The sequence below is a fragment of the Phacochoerus africanus genome, chromosome 9 (assembly GCF_016906955.1).
Source record: "Phacochoerus africanus isolate WHEZ1 chromosome 9, ROS_Pafr_v1, whole genome shotgun sequence".
Classification (NCBI taxonomy): domain Eukaryota; kingdom Metazoa; phylum Chordata; class Mammalia; order Artiodactyla; family Suidae; genus Phacochoerus; species Phacochoerus africanus.
The window spans coordinates 97,377,689-97,402,955 of record NC_062552.1 but is presented as its reverse complement, the minus strand read 5'-3'; the positions used below and the strand labels follow the sequence as shown (position 1 = coordinate 97,402,955).

General features: G+C 44.7%; 2 protein-coding genes across 11 annotated transcripts in view; one reads left to right on the top strand and one right to left on the bottom strand.

Annotated features, from left to right (window-relative positions):
- Window positions 1-13,900, bottom strand: part of SIPA1L1 (signal induced proliferation associated 1 like 1) — a 380,227-nt gene extending 366,327 nt beyond the window's left edge. For 4 of the 10 annotated variants that reach the window (XM_047795405.1, XM_047795408.1, XM_047795412.1 and 1 more), the window contains exons 1-2: window positions 13,836-13,894; window positions 13,172-13,231 (exon numbers count right to left, since the gene is read on the bottom strand). The gene's annotated coding sequence lies outside the window, so the exon portion shown is untranslated. Of the gene's footprint in view, window positions 1-7,523; window positions 7,594-12,824; window positions 12,980-13,171; window positions 13,276-13,835 lie in introns of those variants that run through there. The other 6 variants (XM_047795411.1, XM_047795413.1, XM_047795415.1 and 3 more) reach the window with 5 other exon arrangements.
- Window positions 13,118-23,707, top strand: LOC125136752 (translation initiation factor IF-2-like). Its single transcript, XM_047797543.1, has 2 exons — window positions 13,118-13,658; window positions 22,723-23,707. The coding sequence occupies exons 1-2, from the start codon at window positions 13,118-13,120 to the stop codon at window positions 22,767-22,769; spliced, it is 588 nt and encodes a 195-aa protein (XP_047653499.1). The 3' UTR covers window positions 22,770-23,707.
- Window positions 23,708-25,267: the final 1,560 nt, after the last annotated feature.

The following is a 25,267-nucleotide window of genomic DNA, read 5'->3' as shown; positions in this document are numbered from 1 at the left end:
AGAAAGGAAGGAGCTGGGTGGGTTTTTTTGTTTTTGTTTTTTTCCTCCTACAGCATGCTCTCACATATATAAAATTACTTTGATCTAAAGCTATGTTTATTAAGGGGCCAGTCTGGCACCACACACTCATATCTTGCTCCAATGACTCTACGCAAAATGAAGCCCTCTGACACCCAGAGGGAACCAAAATAACAAGTTCTCCCAAAAGGTGCTCAGGAATCACTGAATGGACCAAGGAGAACGCTTTTCCATCTATCCAGAGGGAAAACCAGCCTTTTGGAAGGCAAATGCCCACTTTCTACAATACATTCTAGCCTATGAGGTAAGTATTTCCACACAGTATGTAAGATGGTAACCAGTTTACTCTCCAGGAAAAATACCCAACAGGACATTACTCACTTCAGGAGCTAAAACTTCTAACTGGCAAACACTTTCCCCATTTCACGCAGATGAGAAAACAAGCTCATGAAGACTAATGGTCCAAGAGTTCTGGCTGTGACTCAGAGGTAACGAACCTGAGTAGTATCCATGAGGATACAGGTTCAATCCCCGGCCCTGCTCAGTGGGTTAAGGATCCAGCATTGCCATGAGCTGTGGTGTAGACTGCAGATGCGGCTCAGATCCCACATTGCTTTGGCATAGGCCAGCGGCTATGCTTTTATGATTTGACCCCTAGCCTGGGAACTTCATATGCTGCTGGTGTGGCCCTAATTAAAAAACAAAGATTAATGGTCCCACCCAGCTGCCAACTTCCTGCCTGCACATCCACTAGTATCTCATAGCCAACATGTACCAATCAGCTCGATTCCCCACCCAAACCTGCTCCTCCAGTATTCTTCATTTCAATATGTGGCACCTCCATTATTCCTGTTGCTCAGGTCAAAAATGCTGGTGTTATCCTGACTCCACTCTTTCACTGCACATCATTTACCCTTCAGTGACTCATGTTAGCCCCACTTGAGATGTGTCCAGGAGTTCCAGTCGTGGCACAGTGGTTAACGAATCCGACTAGGAACCATGAGGTTGCAGGTTCGGTCCCTGCCCTTGCTCAGTGGGTTAACGATCCGTGCTGTAGGTTGCAGACGCGGCTCGGATCCCGCGTTGCTGTGGCTCTGGCCGGTGACTACAGCTCCGATTCGACCCCTAGCCTGGGAACCTCCATATGCTGCGGGAGCAGCCCAAAGAAATAGCAAAAAGACAAAAAAAAAAAAAGAGATGTGTCCAGAATCCAGCCCCTTCTCATCTCCTCCACCACTGCTATCATCATCTCACCCAGGTCACTGAAAGAACCCCCCAATGTCTCCCCGCCCCCATCCTTGCCCCCATCCCTCACTCTGTTCACTACACCAGACTTCTGTCCTTTAAATATGTCAGATCAAAACCCTCTGGGAGTTCCCATTGTGGCTCAGCAGGTTAAGAACTGACTAGTATCCATGAGGATGTTGGTTCAATCCCTGGCCTTGCTCAGTGGGTTAAGCAGCTGGTGTTGCCAGGAGCTGTAGTACAGGTCGCAGATGCAGTTCAGATCTGGGATGGCTGTGGCTGTGACGTAGGCTGGCTCCGATTTGACCCCTAGCCTGGGAACACGGGTGCGGCCCTAAAAAGATGACCAAAAAAAAAAAAAAAAAACAACCTTGTACAAAACCTTCTGGTGGCTTCTCATCTCACTTAGAGTTGTCCATTTCCACATATCCAGTATGAGCATCTGCCACCTAGAAGATGCCCACTGAATACTGCTGAGTAAGTGAAGAAAAAATGGCCCAAGTCACAGAGCCAGGACTAGGCAAATCTTCCAATGTTCTTTGATCACAAGGACACCGGTTTTATAAGAGCCAACAATCCACGTGAGAGAAAATTCTTACATTTTACTCTGCATAACTGAATTGTGTACACATAATCAATACTATGTTGAATTTCTAACAACAAATTAAAAATGAAAATATCATTTTATAAAGACATGAAATCCCACACTGGGTTATCTGATTATCACAGATTTGGCAGCATGGACACCACTGCCGGCTTATTATCACATCACTGGTACACAGATCTTCAGTGGGACTCTTCTGCCTTCAGTGACATGATGTCACCACATCTCAAGACCACCACACACATAAATGACAGGAGATCTAAAAGACTCAGAACTGAGCACCTAGGAGACGGGCTGATAAAGACTTCTAATCTTCCACACTGGCACCACACCAATCACCTGAAACATGAATTAAGTTTCTAGGGTGTTACAAGGAACATCAGAGAGGTTAGCTTCAGAATGGTCTCCTGCCAAAATGATAAAGAAAGATTCTCAGTTGAGTTGAAATGTTGATTATTTTCAGAGCAGAGTGAAATAATGCTAAAATCATCCACCATTATAGATTTTTCTAAGATGCTGAGTTAAAAACAAAAACTCTAAATTTCTCTTTCAATAACATTCCTACTATTTGCAAAAAAAGCCCTACATCTCACAAAATCATAATAAATTCAAAGAATTTTAACAACTGGCCTTAAAGGAAACTTAATTCAACCCTCAACCTTCCCATCACAAATTAAAAGGTTACATGGTATATAATCAGTGAACAATGAAGACTTGTAAGGAACAAGTGAATAAAGATCCAAAAGGACTATCTGACTCTTTTAAGATCTGACAATTAATGGGAAAATCCTAAATTATCCAAAACCAGGTTTCTAGATTCTCCTGACATGGGCCTGGAAGTAGAGGAAGCCAAGATTTGGAAACCTTATCTGGGTCCTCAGAAAAACCTTAAACAAAATTCATTAAGGCTGATTTCCTTTAGTTCTGTTACTTAGAAAAGCACTTGATAAAATAAATTTAGCCAAGATGATCTCCTTGGAAACCAAAAGGCAGAATTGCCTAGCGTTCCTTTCTTCTTCTGCACAAAGAATATTTAATGTAGGACTATTTTCAAAATAAACAACTACAGTTGTTTTGCATCAAAAGTAAAACAGGTGGCCTTTACAAAAAAGAAAAATCCAACCAGATGAGAGAAATGGAACACTGGGAAGGACCACATCAATCACTAAAAGAGTGTCAGGCACAGGAGGGCAGGAGCCATGCACCCCTGTTCCACTAGAAGCAGCCACTAGCCCCTGACATATAGTGGGGGTCAGTGAATACTTATGAGGAGTTCTCTGGTGATGCAGTAGGTTAAGGATCTGGCTTTGCCACTGCTGTGGCTTGGGTTGCTGCTATGGAGCAGGTTCAATCCCTGGCCCTGAAACTTCCGCATGCTATGGGTGAAGCCATAAATAAATACATAAACAAACAAACAAATATGAGATAAATGAGTAAATTAATCCTTAGACAGCCACCCATGCAGACTTAAATCCATCTGCTCACCATTACACAACTCTTTACTACAGGCCTACTATGTGCAAACATACTATCAATTGTCCTCTTAAGTAATACAGCCAACCAAAATATCCCTATAGTTTTATTAGGAAGGTGAGAAAATATGCCTTAAATAACCTAAATGACTTACTAAAGCATCCATTGAATTTGCTGTTCTAGCTCCAATCTCTCTCCTTCAACTCAGCCTGTACAACCCAGCCAAGTTAATTGTGTGTTCTTCGCACATCCTTGAAAATAAAAGAGTACTGTGGCTAAGTAAAGTACTCGATCTCTGTATGTGGCCCACTGCTATTCAACAAGCAGATGTGGCAAATCTGCAACCACTGGATTGGAATGGGAAAGGCAAGAGCGTCAAGAAAAAAATATACCATGTAGTGACAGGTCTTATAATAACTAATCTCCAGAGTTCCCATTGTGGCTCAGTGGCAATGAACCTGACCAGTATCCATGAGGATGCGGGTTCGATCCCTGGCCTCGTTTAGCGGGTTAAGGATCCTATACTACCTCTCGCTGTGGTGTAAAGTGCAGACACAGCTCAGATCTGGCATTGCTGTGGCTGTGGTGTAGGCCAGCAGCTGCAGTTCTGATGTAACCCCTAGCCTGGGAACTTTCAGATGCCACAGTTGCAGCCCTAAAAAAAGGCAAAAATTAAAAAATAAATAACTGATCCCCACGGAAAATCCTGAGATTACTATCAGAAGCTCTCACTGAAGACCTCCCTTTAATGCAGTGATAGAACTGATGGGGACGGTACTGGGTATTTATACCCACTGAGGTATACATCTAATCTTCAAGATCAGTTCAAGGTCCATGACTTCTCTGAAGCTTTCCCGAGCCACTGAACTCAGTATCTGTGAAAACACTTTGTCAAATAGGAAGTGCTAGACTAGAGCTCTTACTATACTAATTTACTAGTTGCCAAGTGATAGCCTTATATACATTCTGCCACTTAAACCACCTTACCTCATTCTTTCAGTGGGTCTAATCCCAGTAAAAGGATGAAAAATTCTTTGAATTGTTTTCTCTATTGTCAACTTCTCTATTACCTTGCTATTACTCAACACCCACAATAGAGTAAGTTAAAAATAAGTGCCATTCAAACTTCCTGATTTCAAAATACAGGACAAAGCTAAAGTAATCAAAACAAGGTGGAACTGGCACAAAGAGAGACAAATAGATCCATGGAACAGGAGAGCCCAGAAATAAATCATGATGTATATGGTCAACTGGTCTTCGACAAGGACGCCAAGACCAATCAACAGGGGAAAGAGAGAGTCTTCAATAAATGGTGCTGAGTAAACTAGATAACCACATGCAAAATAATAGAGCTGGATCTTTATTTTACATCATATATAAAAATTAACTCCAAAAGGATTAAAGACCTAAATGTAAGGCTTCTAGAAGAAAAATGAGGGGAAAGGTTCATGACATTGGCCTTGGCAAGAATTTCTTTTGGATGCAGCACCAAAAGCACAAGCAATAAGAGCAAAAATAGGCAAATGGGATTACATCAAAATTTAAAACTTTCATGCAGCAAAGGACACAATCCACAGTAAAAAGGCAACCTGCAAAACAGGGGAAAATATTTGCAAATCACGTATCTGATAAAGTATTAATATCCAGAATATATAAAGAACTCCTACAATGCCACAACAACAAAAACATCAAATAACCTGACTGAAAAATGAGGAGACTTGAAAAGACATTTCTCCAAAGGTGATACGAAATGGACAACAAGGGTATGAAAGATGCTCCATATAACTTAACAACAGAGAAACGCAAAGCAAAACCACAATGAGGATCATCTCACATCCATTAGAATGGCTACTACCAGGAGTTCCTCTTTTGGCTCGGTGGGTTAATAAACTGACATAACGTTCAAAGGATGCAGGTTTGATTCCTAGCCTCGTTCAGTGGGTTAAGGATCCTGCGTGCCACAAGCTGCAGTGTAGGCCGCAGATACGGCTCAGATCCGACAAGGCTGTGGCTATGGCATAGGCTGGTATCTGAGCTCTGATTCGACCCCCAGCCTGGGAACTTCCCTATGCCACAGGTACATATGGGGAAAAAAAAAAAAAAATGAGAAGTAACACTTGTACACTGCTGGTGGAAATGTAACATGGTACAATCACTATGAAAACCCATATGGAAGTTACCCCAAAAAATTAAAAATAGAACTATTATAGGATACAAAAGTAATACTTTTGAGTATATATCCAAATGAACTGAAAGCAGGCTCTCAAAGAGATATGCATATACCTATGCTCAATGGGAGAACTATTCACAACAGCCGAGAGGCAGAAGCAACCCAAATGTCCGTCAATGGATGAATGGATAAGCAGAACATGATATATACATACAACGCAATATTATTCAGCCTCAAAAGAGAAGGAAATCCTTACATGCCAATATGCAGGAAACTTGAGGACATTAGGCTAAGTGAAAAAAGCCAGTCACAAAAAGACAAGTACTGCATGATTCCAGTTATATGAAGTATCTAAAGCGGTCAAATTCACAGAAACAGAAAGCAGAAGGGTGACTGCCAGGGATGGGGCAGGGGGAAAGGGGAAGTTGTTAAATGGGCATAGCTTCAGCTGTGCCAGATGAAAACATTCTACACTTCTGTTTCACAACAATATGAACACACTTAAATACTATTAAACTGTATACTTAAAAATGGTGAAGATGGTAAACTTTATGCTATGTGTTTTTGATCTCAATAAAAAAAATAAGTGCCAACATGCAAACACCAAATTGGATTAACATGTTCTACCTCCACTGCAAGAGCCTCAGCAGCCTTACCCTGTTAGCTATTGGCAATCATTTCTAAATTTCTTCCAAGCTAGTCTTTTTCAATGACTGAGATTGTAATCATGATCAAAGGCTCTCCCTTTACCCATCCAAAATGAGGTTTCCACACACCCTGGTCAGCTGCTTGCTGGTTTAAGCCCACTGAGTGTTTACCTTATTCTCAAGCATAAATCCGAAAATGATATAAAAGCCACTGTGTTCTCAACTGGTTGGGGGGAGAAGCATCGTAGCATCACTGTTGAATTTCTTCAAACCGCCCATCCACCTGATACCTAGCAGCTGCCCCAGAGTTCACTGAGATTCTCCACCCTCCCCCACCTAAGCAGTGGCTGCTCCCCAAACACACACCTGACCCAAACCACTATTTGAAAACCCTACCTTGGAAAAACAGCCTTGAGAATAATCCCACAGAAAGCGATGATTAGGCTGAGGTTCTAGGGATTTTAATAAGCCTTTTCTGTGAATCCTACGTCTCTCCATAACCTATAACGTATCTGCTAAAACATTATTTTGTCGTGCAATTATTAAACCTCACTTCCTATTACAAAGGATCAGCACTAAGACCCTAATTTAAAAAAATAAATAAAGTAACACTGAGATTCCTGGAAGAATCAGAGGCATTTCTAAGACTGAAGAAGAGGGGAGGGTTAGGAATCACATTCAGTCTCAAGCCTCCCAACAGGTTTCCCAAGGGCACGTTCTGAGCCAGGAGTCAAACCCCACCCCAAACAGATATACATGCAGAGCACATTCTACCCATGAACTTCCAGCCACTCAGAAGTTAGACTCTGGCAAAATATACTGGCAGAAGCTTCTGAGGTCCTCATTGGAGCAGCCAGAAGTAAGGTTACAGGAAAAGAAGGACTTAAATCAACTACACGCTAACCCTCAAAAGTAAGAGTATTTGGAGTTCCCGTCATGGGGCAGCAGAAATGAATCTGACTACTATCCATGAGGATGAAGGTTTGATCCCCGGCCTCTGGGGATCCCGCGTTGCCGTGAGCTGTGGGGTAGGTCACAGACACAGCTCAGATCCCGAGGTTCTGTGGCTGTGGTGTAGGCCAACACCTGCAGCTCTGGTTTGACCACCCCCCCCCAGCCTGGGAACTTCCACATGCCACAGGTACGGCCCTAAAAAGCAAAAAAAAAGTAAGAATATTTGCTTTCAAAGTCTTTGAAAGGAAAAGCAATATGGTTCCCACAAGTCACAAACTTATATTTCTTGCAAAAATACGGGAAACTACTTCTTTCCATTTTTTCCCCTAGGTATATACAGTGAAGCAAAGAATAAAAGTTGGTCAAATTGGGTGAAAATTTTAGAACATTCTATTAATATGTAATTAAATACCTTATAGGTATCTCCGTTCCCTCTCCTCTTGAAGGCATGAGGTACCACAGTTCAGTTATCAGTTGCTTCTCTGAAAGCATCAAGAAATGAAACTTGTGAAAACAAGGAGTCCATTAATACTGGGAACTAAGACTATTAAAGGAAATGCAAGGAGCTGACAATATCAAACCAGAATTCCTATCTAGGCAAATAATTGAGAATATGAAAAAAAAAAAAAAAGAATTAGAGATAAGACAAGAGCCAACGTAAATGATCCCGATTATAGTCAAGGCTTGATTACAGGAACGTGGTCATTCAGCACAGAGCCCTTGGCTTTTTATTTCTTAATAGCTTCTCGGAATACTGAGAAGTTAGTTTAGAACTCATTCTAAAAGGAAGCGAGATGCTGAACCACAAAAAACAATCAATGACTACACTTGTAGCTTTGGTAAAAAGGCTTTTTGAAAAAGAGAGAAAGAGAAAAGAGGAAGAGCCAAAATTCACTCTTGGGGGTCTGTGAAATTAATTTAACCTGGACCTGCTTTGGGGGCAGAGAGAGGAAAAAAGGAATCCAGTGGCTGCCATGCCTGGATGGCCTGTCTGCTCAGGTTGCCTCTGAGTGACCCCTGTGTTTGTTCAAATCAGTAACGCCGTCTCCCCAGGCCAACATTCTCCAACAAGCACACACTCTCCTTGTGCCTCTCCTGAATTGAAAAAGAGAAATCTGGAGTTCCCGTTGCGGTGCAGCAGAAATGAATCCGACTAGGAACCATGAGGTTGCGGGTTCAATCCCAGGCCTCACTCAGTGGGTTAAGCCACGGCGTGGCTGTGGCTGTGGTGTAGGCCAACAGCTGTAGCTCTGATTAGACCCCTAGCCTGGGAACCTCCATATGCCACAGGTGCCTGTTTCCCACAATTTAAAGTTCGGCATACTACAATCCTAATTAGAGGGAGAACTTAGTGCAACATACAAGTAACAAATTAGAAATCCAAAGGCTGAAAATTCTCATCCCCAACCTCCAAAAGCAAAGAAAAACAGCTTCACCTGCGTCTGTGGCACCTCCCCCCCACCCCAAGACAATGCTGTTGACTAAAGTCCAAGGAAAGAAGCCCCTGACATCCCTGTGTCATGTTGGTGTCATCTTTCTAGGTCTTCAAGAGAACACTCATCTTCAGTTAACTGGGGTTACCTCACTTCTTCCAGGCCAGAAAAAAAGGAGAAAATGGATGTGGACCAGCCCCCACCTTCAAAAGATACACCTGATGGATTTTATAACCCTCGCAATCACAAACTCAACCACACCCGTGTTATTGTAACCTTCACTCAAATCATCTGTGTTTAAGAGATCCAAAGAAAAGGGAATCTTTCCCATGTTTCCACAAATCGCTGTAGAGCTCATCAAAAACCCACTGAAAGAATAAATGAACAATTATCTAAGAATAAGTAACCTTACGCATATATTTTATATATACATAAAACCTGTTGAAAACAAAGTGCCATAAAAGTATATAGGCTTTGCTTTTTTTTGTTAATTAGCTAAGCATTGGAAAAAACAAAAGTCCAATGAGGCCAATTTCTTTCCCAGATCAAAACAGGAGAAATGCAATGGAGAGAAGGTCAGACTGATACCCACATCTCAACAGCACCATCCGTGGAAGAGACACAGATTTTTGTAAGCACCAAAGGAATAGCATAATGACAATGCTCCCTGGGAAAGGGAGGGTCCCTCACCTAAAGGGCAGTCACCCAAGTGGCAGGGATATTTCTTCTCGCCTGGCTCAGATTACCCCAGTGGAAGGTAAGGTGGTGCTATTTAAATCACTCACGTTTTCAACAGGGAGCTCCCGTTACACTTTCCTGTCTTATGTACAATTATTCCTCTAACAGAACCTCCCTGGCCTCCATCCCCACCCCCCGGTAACCTTTACATGTACCTGAGAGAAAGGGTCTCAAGTTGCCACTGTGCCAAAAATAAGGGAGGCACAACCACTGTCTTTTACAAATGAAAAATGAGTTTAGGAAGGGAATAGTCAACTACAACAAATTAGGTTTGGCCTCTCTAAAGAGCATCCAAGTATACTATGCTCTGAACTGAGCAAGAGCCCTAAAAAAAAAAAAAAAAAAAAAAAAGCAGCAGCTCACAGGCTCTCCCATGAAAATACTTTAACTCATACTTTCCCTTTCCTTAACTTTGTAATCTGAGTCACTCTTAAGCTTAGTTATTGAACACTACATCAATGAAGTTTTCATAGCTTTTCAAGCTTCTTGTACATTTTGTTTCATTAAGTTTTGCTTCTCATTTTAAGCATTTAATAAATACTGAACACGAATCGGGGGAAGGGTAGTAGGTAAAGGTCAACCTAACAGACCCTAAGGTAGGAGAAAAAAAGCCAGGAAATAAAAACATAGAGTTAAATCTGAAACCCTACCTTCCCATCACTGTGTGATCCCTGACTAGTTCTTCTATCCCCTTGAAAAAGTCACTGCAACTTTCTGGGCTGCAGTTTCCTCATCTATAAAATGATTTTTGTTCAATCTCCTTTCTAACTCCAACAATTTATGAATGTGTTCATCAGAAAGTAAGAAAATGCAATTGCAAATAAGACCTTATGGTTTACAAAGTACTTTCGTACACAGAGTCTCCATAATTTTTGCAGCAAAGCTGGTCATTATTGATTGCACCCATGACTAAAAAAAAAAAAATTTCAGAAAACCAGTACAGAAAGAGATTTGATTATGTTTTAAGATCCCATAGCTGAAAAATATGAAACCGATTCCTTCAGAGGACAAATGCTGGGCCCCATTCATTTCAAAAATTAATTTCAATAAGTAAAATTCAAAAATAATTGCCTGCTCTGCAAAGCTTTCGTGGAGGCCTCAGGGTATCAAACACCAGGCCAGGAAAAGTTACAAATGGCCCCACCGCACTGTAAGTTCCTTGAGGCCAGGAACACTCTTTCTTTCACCACTGGATCACAGAATGCATCAGCATGCCTGCCTCCCAGGCAGAGGCACTCAATAAATACTGTTTGACTAGCTGCAAATCTCAAAAGGTTAGAAATACAGTGATGTTACAAACAGAAATTTCTTTTCTGAATTTGAGATATGAACTTCTGTGATTTGGGTCCAAAGTTAGAAAGAAACATGCGTATAAGAGCACTAGCTCTACATTATGGAGATGAGTCTATTTGCCTGCCTTGGAGAAAGTTCGACTTGGTCAATGAACCAAAAGGCTCAAATCTGCGATGTCACCTGAAAATCTTCCGGCTAGGCATACTTCATATGTGCACTGATGGGGACCAACAGAAATGACAGCACGACAGTGAGAACCAACAGGAAGCACACAATTAGGTTGCCATCAATCCCTACATACATTCCCCCACATTGCAAAGATTCAGAGAATCTGTATGCTTACACTGTTCTGCCTCTCCTCACACTCCTGTTTCATAATTCAAAGAGATAGAAAAAGCCATTTATTGAAAAACAAACTGCACATGTAAGATAGAACGTATACATATCTCAACTCATAGTCAATCAAGATCTTCCAAAGTCTTTACAAAATCGCTCATTTCAAGCCATCTTCAATCTGTGACTTCAATAAAGTTACCAGCTGTTTAAATTTTAAAGTTGTTTAAAAAAAAAATCAAGATGTGGCTGGGGGTGAGGAAATGGGGGAAGACCTACACTAAAATTACACACCTAATTCAATGCAAAAGCAAAGTAGGAAAGCCTGGAATTAACAGTGAAAGGACAGAGTTAAAAGAATCAAAACATAAATTTCAGTGAGCTGTTTTGAAGTTTTTATGACCAAGAATTCAAGTCCACCTTGCCATGGAATCCTACAATGAAGTCACAACTAATACTGCCTTATACTTCAGACCTAAAAAGTGCACTGCACCAGAACTCCAATTTCAAACTCAAGGGGCAGTACCAGGAACCGCAGAGAAGCTAACAGCAACACCTACTGACTGTCTTGAGCCACTTGACAAACTTGTTCTCTCAGTCAAGTAGAGAAATCTAGCAATACAGTCAACTTTAGGAGTCCTTTACTTAGGAATAATGAGATAAGAAAATAAGTTGGCAGCCACATAAAACCATGTACCCTCAAAATCTCTTATTTCGTTCCTAACCATTTATAAGCAAATCATCACCCAAATCATTTTAAATGCATTGTTAATTGCTAATGCTTTAGTATAAATAATTTACTCCATGGGAAAAATGTTTTAACATTAATATACTCATTAATAACTGGCATGGCATCTACTAGTCCAACACATCAGTGACCATAAACTGCTTTATGAAAACCTTTTATTTGAGGCTACTGCTGTTACCACTGTTTTATATTATTTCCACTGGCTTTTTCTTTCTTGGTAAAGGTGGCTTAATTGAAGCTTTCGAAAAATGAAAAAGGAGAAAGTTATAAAAGTCATTAAACCAGGATTAAATAGAAAATTAATACTGTTACTAAACTGGATGCAGAGAATGATTCTATAGGACTTAATCTTTGTACTTTTTCAAAAGATTAAGTCAGAGAATCTTTGCCTTGGACGAATATTCCATATGAGAAAACGAGAGAAAGTTGACACTTAACTCCCACAGAGTACCAGTATAAAAACAATGGCTTTAAGAGTCTGAGTCAGAGTTTCAACATGAAAGGTTTGCTTTATAGAGGAAACGCCAACCCCTGTTCATCCAGAGAGACCTGGAACCTGATGAAAGTCGACACTTTTACTCTGAAATTTGCATCATATCACTGGCTCCCAGTTTAGAAACATAATGGTTTAGTAGGTAGTAAGAATTTCAGTGAGTGCTGCCTCTAAAATACCCGTCATGAAAAATAAAATCTATCAAGTAAATGCAGCCTAGGATCCATCAGTCCCCAAATGCTTCTCTTCAAAATGAATACTAATAACTCAATTAAACAACATCTTCCTTGAAAATGAACCATTTCCCTTGTCTATGTTTTCCAAACCGTGAATCTGATGAAATTTCAACCTGCCCAACACGATTACTTGTCCACCTAGAAATGCCGTGGAGCGATAGGGAGGGAGCCTGGCAAATTTCCTTTAAGGTCAGGAGAGAAGTTGGAAACAGATGGGGCGAAACATAAAAAGTTCTTTTTTGCAGTACCTTCACGCCTCCCCAGCCCTCTTGCTGTTTACTTGCTCCATGGAAAGCAGGTTAGAGCATCCCGGGATTTCACTCGCCACCAGACCCCCCGGAGAGAAATGAACCACCCGCGGGCACTCAGCTGCTCTTCCCCCTTCCTCACGATTTAACCTCTCGGCCCGTCCCTCCGGCACAGCCTGCAAAGCTCTCACCCAGGTGACTGAAGGGGAAGGGTCGCCCGGTGAAGACGAGGGCAGCAGGATAGGCGCAGCACCCAGACGGGGGCGCGGGGCTCCTGGCCTCTGGCACAGGCGCCTGGCTGAGAGTTGTGCAGCTTCGGATTCCGAGGTGCGTGCGCGCGCGCGCGCGCGCCGGGCGCGTTGCAGCTCAGACTCGCCCCCGCCGGGCTGCGCTATCTGCACGCCACCAAATCGGAAATAAAACTTTGACCGGCCTCCCGGTGTCCTGCTCCGGGCCCTGGACCCGCGGCCCGGCCAGAAATGGGATGGAGGCTGTCAACAGTCCTGCACCCCCGCTACCCTGCCCGGACGCCACTTACCACTCGGCCCGGCCTCCCGGTGCGGCCGCGCGTCCGGGGCGCGTCCGCCGCGCGCTCTCCCTGGGGAGAAAGAGAAACCGTGTAGACGGTCGGCGCGCGCTCACTCGCCGCCTCCTCTGCGGAGAACAGCAAGCGGCGAGGCCGGGGCGGGCGCAGAGCAGAGGGGGGCCCGGGGGAGGCGGGGGCGGAATCTGCCCAACTCCCGAGCCTGGCTCCGAGGGAGACACGGAATGCAGGCTGGAGAGCAGCCGGCGGAGGCCGCGTTCCCAGCAGAGTTGGGGGAGGCGGAGGTGCCCTGGTCCCCGGGCATCAACTATTGTTTGCGCGCTCGGGTCCCCGCTCGCGCCGCCTCCGATGTTCAGCGCCCCTCATCCCGCCTGCCTGCCCCCAAGAGAAAGAGCTGAGGGGGCGGCCGACGCGGGAAGCAATTGCTGGAGGACTGGAGGGCCGGAGTTCCGAGGTGGGCGCCGAGTGGGGGAGGGGACAGGTAACTACAGCGGGGGGCAGAAAGGCCCAGGAGGATCGGTGGGGGGAGGAAATGGGGAGGAAGCCACGGAGGCGGGAGAGGATGAAATGACAGAGGGGGCGGCCTCCGAAACCCAGACCTGGCCCTCCCTGGAGACCCTCCTCCTGGGGACTCAGTGCCGCTCTGACTTTTGCTCACTTGCTCACGCACACAGCGAACTCGCTCACAAAGTTGCCGGCGGTGGCGGTGCCGCACTCGCCTTCCCCTCCCCGCCTCCCTACCACCCCGCCCCATTCCTTCCCCTCCTTCATTCCCTCCCCTTTCCCCAAGTCTCGGGTGAGATCACCGCTGTGCTGCTCAGTGCTGCGCTCAAATCTCGCGAGAGAATCGGCTCAGCCCAGATGGCGGGGGAAGTGGAAGGAGTTGGAGGAAGGGGGTGGGGGGAACCGCGGAACTTAGTCTCTTAGTTGCTATGACGACGGCAAAGCCCTGGATTCCTGTCTCCTGCGGAGAGCCGAGGCAGCAAACGTGGGTGCAGTTTCCAGCCTTCCCTCTCCCTAGCCTGACGCCCTAATGGTGGAGAAAGCAAGGGCTAGAAGCGGGAAAAGGAGTTTTAAACTCTTTGAGAGAGATTTTGCAGAAGAACAGCGTCACGCTATCTGGCTAAATTTGGCAAATGAAGCTAATTGTTTTTTAAGGATTCTGGGACAGATTACTGCCATAGAAGCCAGCGCATGTGTGAACCCCCAGTTTCCTATCATATACCTAGTTTTTCAGCCTTCCACTCTAATCTCATCACCCAAACCCCACCAACTCCTTATGCTACCTCTCTCTTCCCCCCCCCCTCCCCCGCTCCCCATCCCCACCGCCACCAACAGACCGGGCTCTTGAAGGATCTGTCTTACCCATCTTTGTATTCTCAGAGCCTCCACAAGCTTGATACATAGTAGGTGTTTACTTAATGTCTGTTGGGGGAAATGAACGTAACAAGCTGCTTGTCCTCAGAGGTACTTGGCTTTCACCCTACCCTGGAAAGTACTTCATTTTAGATTAAAAGTTTCTGCTCCACAGTTAATGTTTTCGACTTTGTTAAACTATCCTCCCATTTCTGTTCACACCGAATTATCTGTTTTTAAATAATTATAATCCCTCTGTTCTCTTTCTCCATCTTTGTCTCATGAAACAAAATTTCTTCATACCTACTCCAAAATGAGGATGAAGATGAAATCTCATCCCGTTTCTTCTTTTAATTGTAGAAATTTTCTTTGGGGGTTTTATATACTCACTGCCTAAATAAAGTGGATACTGTGAATAGAGTTTTAAAAAAGCTTAAACTTTTGATATCAAAATGAGTCAGTAAAAATAGTTTCCATGTTATGTGAATTATACCAATTTTTTAAAAAGATTCCATCCCTATTTACATAAATATGGGAAAACCATTATTTAAATCAATCTCTTGGAACCAGAAACCTTAAAATATACACCAAGATTCTTTTAGGTTACATGCAAGTTTAAATACTATGTCAGTGAAAACCTAATGATACAGTGATAAAAAGCACTGGACAAAGTCTGGAAACTAGGGTGTGAGTTTTTGTTGTCACTAATAATTGAGTCGCCTTGAGAATGTATTTAATCTTTCTCTCGGAGTCTTCATCTATAAAACGAGGGGTAGCACACATATTAGGTCATTGTAGCTTTAAAATTCTATGGCTCTTAGACCTAGACAAATTTCTGATAAATAACAGATATTTTTCTTTTACATCAAACAGACTTTTTTTAATGTGTTTCATTTTATAGTATGTCAGTTTTATAAAGTTCAGCTAGGTGTTGACAAGCTGCTCTTAAAGTTCTCTTGTCTCAACTATAAAAACAACAAAAATATTTACCATGTTACAGTAATTTCAAAGGGAATCCATTGTTCTTTATTTGCTTTTATACTAACTCAAAACAGATTTCTTGTTATTTAATAAATATGCTAACTCAAGCCAAAGACCCAAACTTAATACATCCACACTCCCACTAAAATAACCCTGAGAAGGAGGGAGGGAAGGACAGGAAGAAGGAAGGAGCTAGGAGGGAAAGAAAGAAGGGTGGGCCTTAAATCCACAGACTGGTGTTTTTTGTTTTGTTTTGTTTTTTAACTTATTTATTTATTTTATGGCTGTACCTGAGGCATATGGAAATTCCCAGGCTGGGGACTGAACCTGCAGCTCCACATCCCCCTGAGCCACTGCACCACAGCAGGAACTCCTCCACTGGTATTTTTAATATCAAGTTTTTACAAAGAAACACAATAGAGCATCACCATCATCAGTCCTGTTGATCTGTTTTAAGGAATCATCTTCCATAGCACAGCACACTACTGTCAATGGGTTGTTATTCATTCGCCCTGGCTCAACTTTTTAACATAGTTTTGCCCTTAAAGGATAGCTGCCTAACTGTATCTGCCAACACAGTACAATTTCAGGGCAACTTGTTTTATGACTCTTGTTTTAGCTATTTGATACATTTGAAATAACTGCCCCAGTGTTTCTTATGAGGCTCAGGAGATGGGTCTTGGCGTCAAATTACAAAGAGAATTTCCCTATCTTCAGGCAGAGCAGACGACTAAAGATTGTCCTAGGGACCTAAAACTGCTCCTTCGAGATCCTGGACCTCCCCGCGCCTCCCTTCCCTCCCTCCCCCCATGGTGGCAGAACTTTCACCAAGGTTTCTGAAGGAAATGAAAGGCAAAATTTACCAAAGTTACTCTGCATGGTTCTCTGGGTCAGGCAGCCTGCATCCTCTCTGACCTTCCTGGGGTTTCCAAATAGCAAACAAGGGATGGCAGAAGAAGGAAGGGGGGGATAGAGAGTCATCAAGCACAGATCAGATCTCAACCACTTCCTGCCCACTCCCTCTACTGGCTCTCCAGCCCCCTCTGCCCAGCCCCCTCCCCCGCATACTCCAGGGATGTGTAACCTTTCCTGTGATAAGAACTCCCTCTCTTTTGATTTCTTCGTTCTTTTTCCCCCAGAGCCTTTTCCCATATTGATCATCACAGAATATACAACAGTTCCCTATTGGCCAATCACGCAGTAAGCCACCACTGTGCCAATGCCAATCCCGCCCCCTCCCTTTCCCTTCCGAGTTGGTTAAAGCACAATTGTATTCATTTCTCTCTGGTTATTATTCACGTCTACTCACCAACACACCCGAACATATCAAATATGGAATGAATTTTGACACCCAGGCCTACCAAGCAAGGAAAATACATGTGTGTGTGTGTGTATGTAAATATATATATGCATGTTAGGAGTTCCTGCTGTGACACAGGAGGACCAGTGGCGGAGTCTCTGAAGTGCTGGAACACAGGTTCCATCCCCAACCCAGCACAGCGGGTTAAGGATGTGGCAATTGCCGCTCAGATCTAATCCCTGGCCCTCCATATTCTGAGGGGAGGCCAAAAAAGAAAAAAAGTAATTAATCAAAGTTATAAACATCAATTCAAATTTTCAGGTTGTACAGTTAAAATCTGGTTTACCCAGCCTATTATCATCAGTTCAGAACTTCCAGTTACCAGCGCCCCCTAAATCATCCGAGATTAAATTATATCCAATGCTGTTTCAATGTTAAGGTTTTATGATTGTAGCCCTATGTAATATAATTCCATTTACCTGAATACTAGACTTCTTAGGACACCTCATTCTCCCATCTTCATAACAGTATTTATTACATGTTTAAAACATCAACTGCTTTATAATCAATGAACATTTCTCAGCCAAGCTACTACTTGTCCACTCTCACTCTTTCAAAGGACTTTTTCATATCTTCTCCTTCACCACACCTCCTGCTTGTTACTCAGCTAATGGTCATGCTTCTTCTTTCACTGGTAAAATAGAGGCCATCAAAAGAGAACTTAGCACCCACTCCATTGCGACCACTCAGTCTATCAATTTGCCTGCATCTGCCTGCAAGTACTCTTGTGTTCCTGGCTCTGAGGCCAAGCTCTCAGTGCTCTCAGCCAAGATTAACCTCTCCACCTGTGTACCAGTCCCATCCCCTCTGACTCCAGGACGTTAATTCAGCAACTGTCCCCTTTCTCTCACCCACTGGGAAAATCTCCTCTATGGAATCATTTCTGAGTGCTTACAAGCATGCTGTAAGATCTGCCTTGGTAACAAAGAAAACATTTCCTAGATTCCATATTTCTCTCTGCTTCACTTTACCAATGGAATCTTCAAAAGGTTTTTCCGGGCTTGTGTCTCTAATTCCTCTCCTCCCACTCATCCACGAATCCTTTCTGAGCAGCCCTTCACCCCCCACCGCTCCAGCAGCACAGGACTTCTCAGGGCCCCTAGTCACTGCCTCATTGCTACAGCCAGCAATTAGTTACCCTCCTCCCCTCACCAGACCTCTCAGCTACCGGGCAAAGGCTGATCACTCCTTCTCTCTCTCCCTCTCTCTCTTTTGGCTGCACCCACAACATATGGAAGTTTCAGGGCCAAGGACTGAATCCCAGCCTCAGCTGTGACCTACACCACAGCTGAGGCAATGCTGGATCCTTAACCCACTGCACCAGACCAGGGATGGAACCAACAATGTCAGAGATAATGCTGGATCCTTAACCTGCCGTGCCACGGCAGGAACTCCTGTCACTCTTTGAAACACTTTCCTCATGGGGCTTCTGGGTTAAAAGTTTGTCTTGGTTCTTCTTCTACCTTTCCGGCCTCCTCAGTAGCAAATCTCTAAGTCCGTGGACGCCTTCTTTTTGTGGTCTCTTAATCCATGGCGGTCTCACCAGTCTGACAGCTTAAATGCCATCCATCTACTGCCACCCATCCAAATTTACTTCTCCAGTCCAGATGCCTCCCCAAACTCCAGACTCACACATCCAGCTCTGACTCAACATCTCCACTGGTTATCACACATCTGACACTGGAATCTCTAGATATTCTGCCCCAAACCAGTGTCATCCTTGACTCTTCAGTGTCTCTCAGATCACACATCCAGACTGCCAGTGAATTCTACTGGCTCTTCCTTCAAAATATGTGCAGAGGACTTCTTCCCATTGTGGCTCAGCGGTAACGAACCAGACTAGTGTCAGTGAGGACTCGATTCAATTCCTGGCCTCGCTCAGTAAAGGATCCAGCATCGCCTTGAGCTGTGGTGTAGGTCACAGACTGGGCTCGGATCTGGCATTGCTGTGACTGTGGCGTAGGCCAGCACCTGCAGCTCTAATTCGATCCCTAGCCTGGGAACGTCCGTATGCCTTAGATGCAGTCCTAAAAAAAAAAAAAAAAATGTGCAGAACGCACTCACTTCCTCCCCCACAACCCTCCCTCTCTGATTCAAGCTTTTCTCACCTGGATGATTACAAGTCTCCCTGTCCCGCCTCCCCATTCCTGTCCTTTCCTGCAGTATTTTATTCGACACACAGGACCCAAGTGGGGAGCATAAGCAGCAGAGATCTGCTCAAAAGCCTTCCAGGCCTTCTCCTCTCACTCAGAGAAAAAGCCAAAGTTCCTATTCTGGCCTGGAAAGCCCTTCCTTCTCTGAGTCCCAGCTCTCCTTCCTCTCACCTCCTGCGCTCCATCCCAGCCACCCCCCTGGGTTCTCTGGATTAACCAAGCACCCTCCCACCTCCAGGCCTGGCGTTTGCCGTTTCCTCTGCCTGGAAAAAAACTCTTTCCCCACCCCGTGTCTGCACGGCTCACTCTCCGAGTTCCTTTAGGCGTCGGTTCCAAGGTGTTGGTCCTTTGCCATCTTGCTCTCGGCTGCTGTCTCTCCTCCTGTGAGATCTTGCTGGGGGTGGGTGGACCCCCAAGAATTGCGTTTCCCAGGCTTCCTTGTCGGGGCCTCCAGCTGGTTGGGTTCAGCCACTGAGAAGCATGTGGACAGATGGAAGGGTCAGACCTTTCTCCTCCTCTCGGGCCGCCTCCGGCAGCGTCTGAGGAGCAGATACAGCGCCTCCTCGGCCCCCAGGTGAGAACCAGCCCCAGGCTCTGGTAAGATCTTTGGCCGAAGGGCAATGGCCATTTCCCAGTGTTAGGAATCTGGGTTGCCTTATCATCCTGGTTAGCTTCTCAGCCCTTCCATCACTTGGGTAACAGTGCCCCTGTGTTACATTCCCTCTTTTTGAATGACCGGAACTGGTTTCTCTTCTCATTTAACCACTACAGTCACACATGATGAACTAGCAACCACCTCCGTCTCCCCAGGCTCCCCGGCCAACTTGATTCATTTTTGGAGTCCTTATCACTTCCTGACACAGTGTTTAATGCCATCTATCGCTCATCTAGAATGTCTCCTTTGTTACTGCTGCATTTATGTGCTATTATACCCTACATATTATTATGTACCATACACAGGAGATACTCAGTGCATGCTGGCCGAATGAGCAAATAGTGCTGTTTTAAAGACAAAGTAGGAGTTCCCGTCGTGACTCAGGGGTAATGAACCCGACCAGAATCCATGAGGATACCAGGTAGATCCCTGGCCTAGCTCAGTGGGTTAAGGATCCGGATCCGGCATTGCTGTGACTGTGGTGTAAGCCTGCAGCTACATCCCTGTTTAGACCCCCAGCCTGGGAACTTCCATGGCACAGGTGGGGCCCTAAAAAGAAAACATGATAATAATAAAGACAAAGTTAAAGGACCAGCAGAGTACGGTGGGCAGACTAGTTCTCCAGGCCTTAATGCCTGGAACCTGTGAATATGTTACCTTAAAGGGCAGAAGTTACCTTACGGAAGTGATTCGATGAAAGATCTTGCAATGAGGAGCTTATCCTGGGTTCCACAAGTGGGCCTAACACAATCACAGGTTCTCATAAGAGGGAGAAGAGACACGGTCCTGTGGTGGCTCAGCAGTAACAAACCCAACAAGCAACCGTGCGGATGCAAGAGTGATCCCTGGCCTTGCTCCGTGGGTTAAGGATCCAGCGTTGCCTCGAGCTGAGGGGTAGATCGCAGATGCAGCTCGGATCTGGTGTGGTTGTGGCTGTGGTGTAGGCCAGCAGCTTCAGCTCCAATTTGACCCCTCGCCTGGGAACTTCCACATGCTGTGGGTGCAGCCCTAAAAAGATTTAAAAAAAAAGAAAGACAGAGAGAGAGAGAGAGAAGAGTCTGTTGGAGTCAGAGAAGGGGTACTGACTGTAGAAACAGAGAGAAACTGGAACATGCCACACTGCTTTGACACTGGAGGAGGGGGCCACGAGCCAAGGAGTGTAGACAGCTTCTAGAAGTAAGAAAAGGCAAGGGAAATGGATTCTCCCCTAGAACCTTCAGAAGGATTCGAGCCCTGCTGACTTCTTTAGCCCAGTGAAACCCATTTTGGACTTCTGACCTCTAGAACAGCAAGACAATAAATGTGTGCTGTTTTAAGCCACTAAACCTGTAGCGATTTGGCACAGCAGTACTAGGAAACCAATACAGAGTTTTCACCGTGTGTACACTCTTAGGCAGGATATGTGTCTTGCTCCCTCTTAAATCTCTCCTGTCTAGCATAGTTCCTAACACAAGCAAAGCACTCAATAAATGCAGAATAAATGAGTGACGTTTAACAGCAAAGCAGAATTAGGGCTCCGTCCTGAGGAAGAGGGCAAATCACTCACTGGCTTGACCTAATCGTAGAAAACAAAAAAAGGATCTGGCTATTGGGAAGACTCCTTGAGCTTTCTGAGCCACAGCGATATAGGGATCCAGGGTTTAGGCAGCAATGTCTGCATTCGCTCTAGAGAGAGAGGAAGACCAGTCCAAGGGGCTTTGGATGTTACATGAAAGAACTCGGGCTTTATCCTGCCAGCGATTGGGAGCCATTAAAGGATATTCAGGAAGGCAGAGACATGGTCAAAGTTGCATCTAAGAGGTTATAGCACATTTAAACCATGAGATTTAGAATTCCAGGGGTCACAGAAGAGGTCAGAAGGAGAGTCTTAAATGTGGGAGGCAGAAGCTTACAGTTGCTGACGTTATCACATTTAAATAACATTTTAATTGAAAGCACCCTCCCAAATTTGCTTTCCCTTCTTTTGAAACATATTCCATTGAGCTATTAATGCCACTTCTGGCTTTCTGATGATTTTCTTGTTAACATGGCCTCAATAAAACCCCCAGAAGGACTAAAAGTCCTGGCTCACCCATGCTTTTGAACTTTTTCTATGTAGGCATCAGCATATACTACTCCAGCCATAACTTTTAAAAGAAATTGTCTCTGGACCATTGCATATGTTTTTATTCATCCATCCAATAGTATTTCCTTTCAGCACTCTCTTTGCTCTGTTTCAATAACTTGAGTGTTCTCTTAGGAGCTGGAAATTTCCTTCACCTCACCCTTGTCTATTCCTTTCATCAGATTTCATGGCAGAGAATGTGTCAGGAAAAGGAGGTGGGAGGGGAAAAAAAAGGTCTCTCTCCCCTCCCTTGTCTTTTTTAAATCCCTAGAAATGAAAAGAGGCGTGCTCATGACTGGAAAGTGGTGGGCTGAGGCCTCCTAGAACCATCTGGCTTGTTCCCTTGCCAGCCAGAGCTGAAGCGACATTCACAAGGACCCAGGAGCTGCAGGGGCGCTGGAGTGTGCAGCTGCCTTGTGGCATCCAAGGAGCGTGCAGCAAGATTCTGCAGGAGAAACCACACTTCGTGTGTTCCTGAGTGCAGGGAACATATGTAGAGAGGGTGTCTTTTAGGTGGGCAGAGCAAGGAGCACAGCTGGGTTGTTAAAGCCATTCTGGCCTTTACTGAAGTTCAAAGAGGTAAGAATGAATAATGCTGATGGTTCACATTTACTCAGGACCTTAAAACAGCTCAACAGGCACCTCGAATTTTCTAAACCGATTTTGAGAGATGAAGCTTTTAAAAGTCTCTTTTCAGGAGTTCCCTGGTGGCTTAGCAGGTTGAGGATCCAGTGTTATTGCTGTGGCTTGAGTCATTGCTGTGGTACAAGATCACCTGGCCAGGGATCTTACCACGGCCACACACACAAAAAAGGTCTCTTTCCATTTCATTTACTCTTTTCATTTGAGGGGTGGTGGTGAGTATATTTACTTGGGTATGAGAAATGGCCAAGGGCAATCAATACATGTAATTTTTTTTTTTTTTTAATCCTGTAGCTACACAGAGAAGTGGTCACCCAGTGAAGTGGAGGAAGAACTCCTAGACCTTGGATTCTGGTGTGGATTTCTGGACCTAAACTCAACTCGAATATGAATTCATTTTCCTGGACTTTTATTTCTTTAAATGCAAAAAGAGAGAGCTAAGGACCCAGCCCTTTAGACTAAACGTTTATGTGTTGATGTGTTACCCTTTTTCCGGGATTTATACGCTCCTGGCTAAGAATCTTTCATGAAAAAGAAAAAAGCTCCTGAATTTCCCTCCCTGTCCACTGGTTTCACCCTTTAAATACCTCCCTACCTTCCCCTCCCTTCTCCTTGCCTCCTACCCTCACTGGCATTCCAACAACTCCATCTCAGTTATCAAGGGCAACCCCAGCTCAGGCTGGTAAGGTGGACACTTCTTGATAGGCACTTCCTGCCGCACTCTCACGGCGTCGGTGGTTGGCGCTGCTAGAGTGGATCCTGATCATTGCCTGTGGTGCGGCCGGCCCGGCCCCCAAGAGCTGCTGGCTGGCCGTGGAACTCTCAGGAACACCGGCGGGTGCTCGGCTTGCCTCCACCTCTCAGAACAACCAGCTCCAGCTCCTAGGTCCCTGGGCTGCGGGGCCGTCGTGAGCTTCTTGCGCCATGCTTCCTCTAGAGGGCAGCACAAATCACATTAGCTGGGGGCGACTCAAAGGTACAGGATTGACTCGGAGAATTCACTCAAACTCCCCTAGCCCAGACTGATGTAATGGGAGCAAGAATGAAAGTGTCACACCAGTGGTCTTCACCTGAAGGCAGTTCAGCATGTTGGAGACAGAAGAACCTGGCCTCAAGTCCCACTTCCACCTTTAGTGGTCAGGTAGCTCTGGGATAAGTTAGTTAAACCTCTCTAAACCTTGATTTTCCTACCTTTAAAGCAGGAATAGTAATTATGATTCATTCCAAAAACCACACATAGTTGTTTTGAGGATTAAATGAGATGACCCAGGAGTTCCCGTTGTGGCTCAGCGGGTTTAGAACCCTACTAGTATCCATGAGGATGTGGGTTCAATCTCTGGCCTTGCTCAGTGTGGGCATTGCCACAGGCTGAGGCGTAGGTTGCAGATGTGGCTTGGATCCTGCGTTGCTGCTGCTGTGCGGTGTAGGCCTGCAGCTGCAGCTCCTTTTCAGCTCCCAGCCTGGGAACTTCCATATGCCGCAGATGCAGCCTTAAAAAAAAAAATTAAAAAAAAATTTTTTTTAATGAGTTAATGTATGTTTTGTCAGATTGACTATTTAAGAGCCATCCACAAACCCCTTTTTCCTTGCCTTTCTTGTCTTCCCAGACTTCCTTGAACCCTCCAGAACGAGCATACACAAAACAGAGACTCTATTCTGGAAACTCTGAGTTCCGAAGATTCTGGGGATAGGAATACAGTTGCCCCTCAGACAACACAGGTTTGAACTGTGGGGATCCACATACACGTGGATTTTTTTCCATAGTAAATACTACAATACTACACAATCCATGGTTGGTTGAACCCGAGGATAAGGAGGCACTGCAGATACCAAGGGGCAATGTCAAATTACACTTGAATTTACAACTACTCAGAGTGTGCACTCTCAACCTCCACCTTGTTCAGGGGTCAGCTGCACAGAACCAGCCAAACTCTATTACTCGCATGCTCTTCTCTCTGCATCTGCCTCTCTAGCCTTCTTCTCTCTTTCTGCAGGTTGATTCCTCCACTTTTTTGGTCCACATAAGGAACACATCTTCTGGGTTCATTCAGAATTCAAATATATCCCAAGTTCACAAAATATCTGGAGAGAAAAGGACCTGGCTGACCCAGCTTTGGACCAGACGCCTGCCTCTAGACCGATCAGTGGTGACCAGGAGTCTTGGGTCCCTGTTGCATAAAATAGCATAGAGGAACCATGACAAGTTTGTGGAGGTGGCTTTTTCATAGAAGAAGTGCTGCCGGCAACAATAAACATGCCGCGTGGAGGAGTTACATAAGAAGTGTTAAGTCTAGGTTTCAGCCCTTAAGGAGATGATTGCGTACTTGGGGAGAAAACAGAAACATTAAGTCTTCAGTTTGAATTGATTTTGATCCTGAGGAGGATAATGTAGGGAAGAAAAACCCCCAAAGAATCAATAGTGGTGGAAGAAATCTTGAGGTCCAATCGATGAAACCCTATGCAATGGCGGGGGAGGGGGTGATGGCATGTAGGTCCATCTTTCCTTCTGTCTTCCAAGATGAGAAGTCAAAACACTTACTCCAAATAAAAGAAGACTGGGAGACAGGTCTTGTCAGAAAGGGGAGCTATTATAAGGTGGGATCTTTCTGCCCTGGGCAGGAATTAATGGAATTAGGCCATGAAGGGGGATTTGCTAAACACATCAAAGTGGTTACAAAATAGGATAAGACAGGATTAAGTAACATAATTAGAGTTTATGGAAAAGAGATCAAGAGGTTGGGGGTGGCTCCCTGAAGTCAGTGGATCTTGGCCCATGCGGTGAAGAAGCAGAGGGAGTGGGGAGATCCCAGAGGGAGAAACAGCAAACAAAGGAACCTAG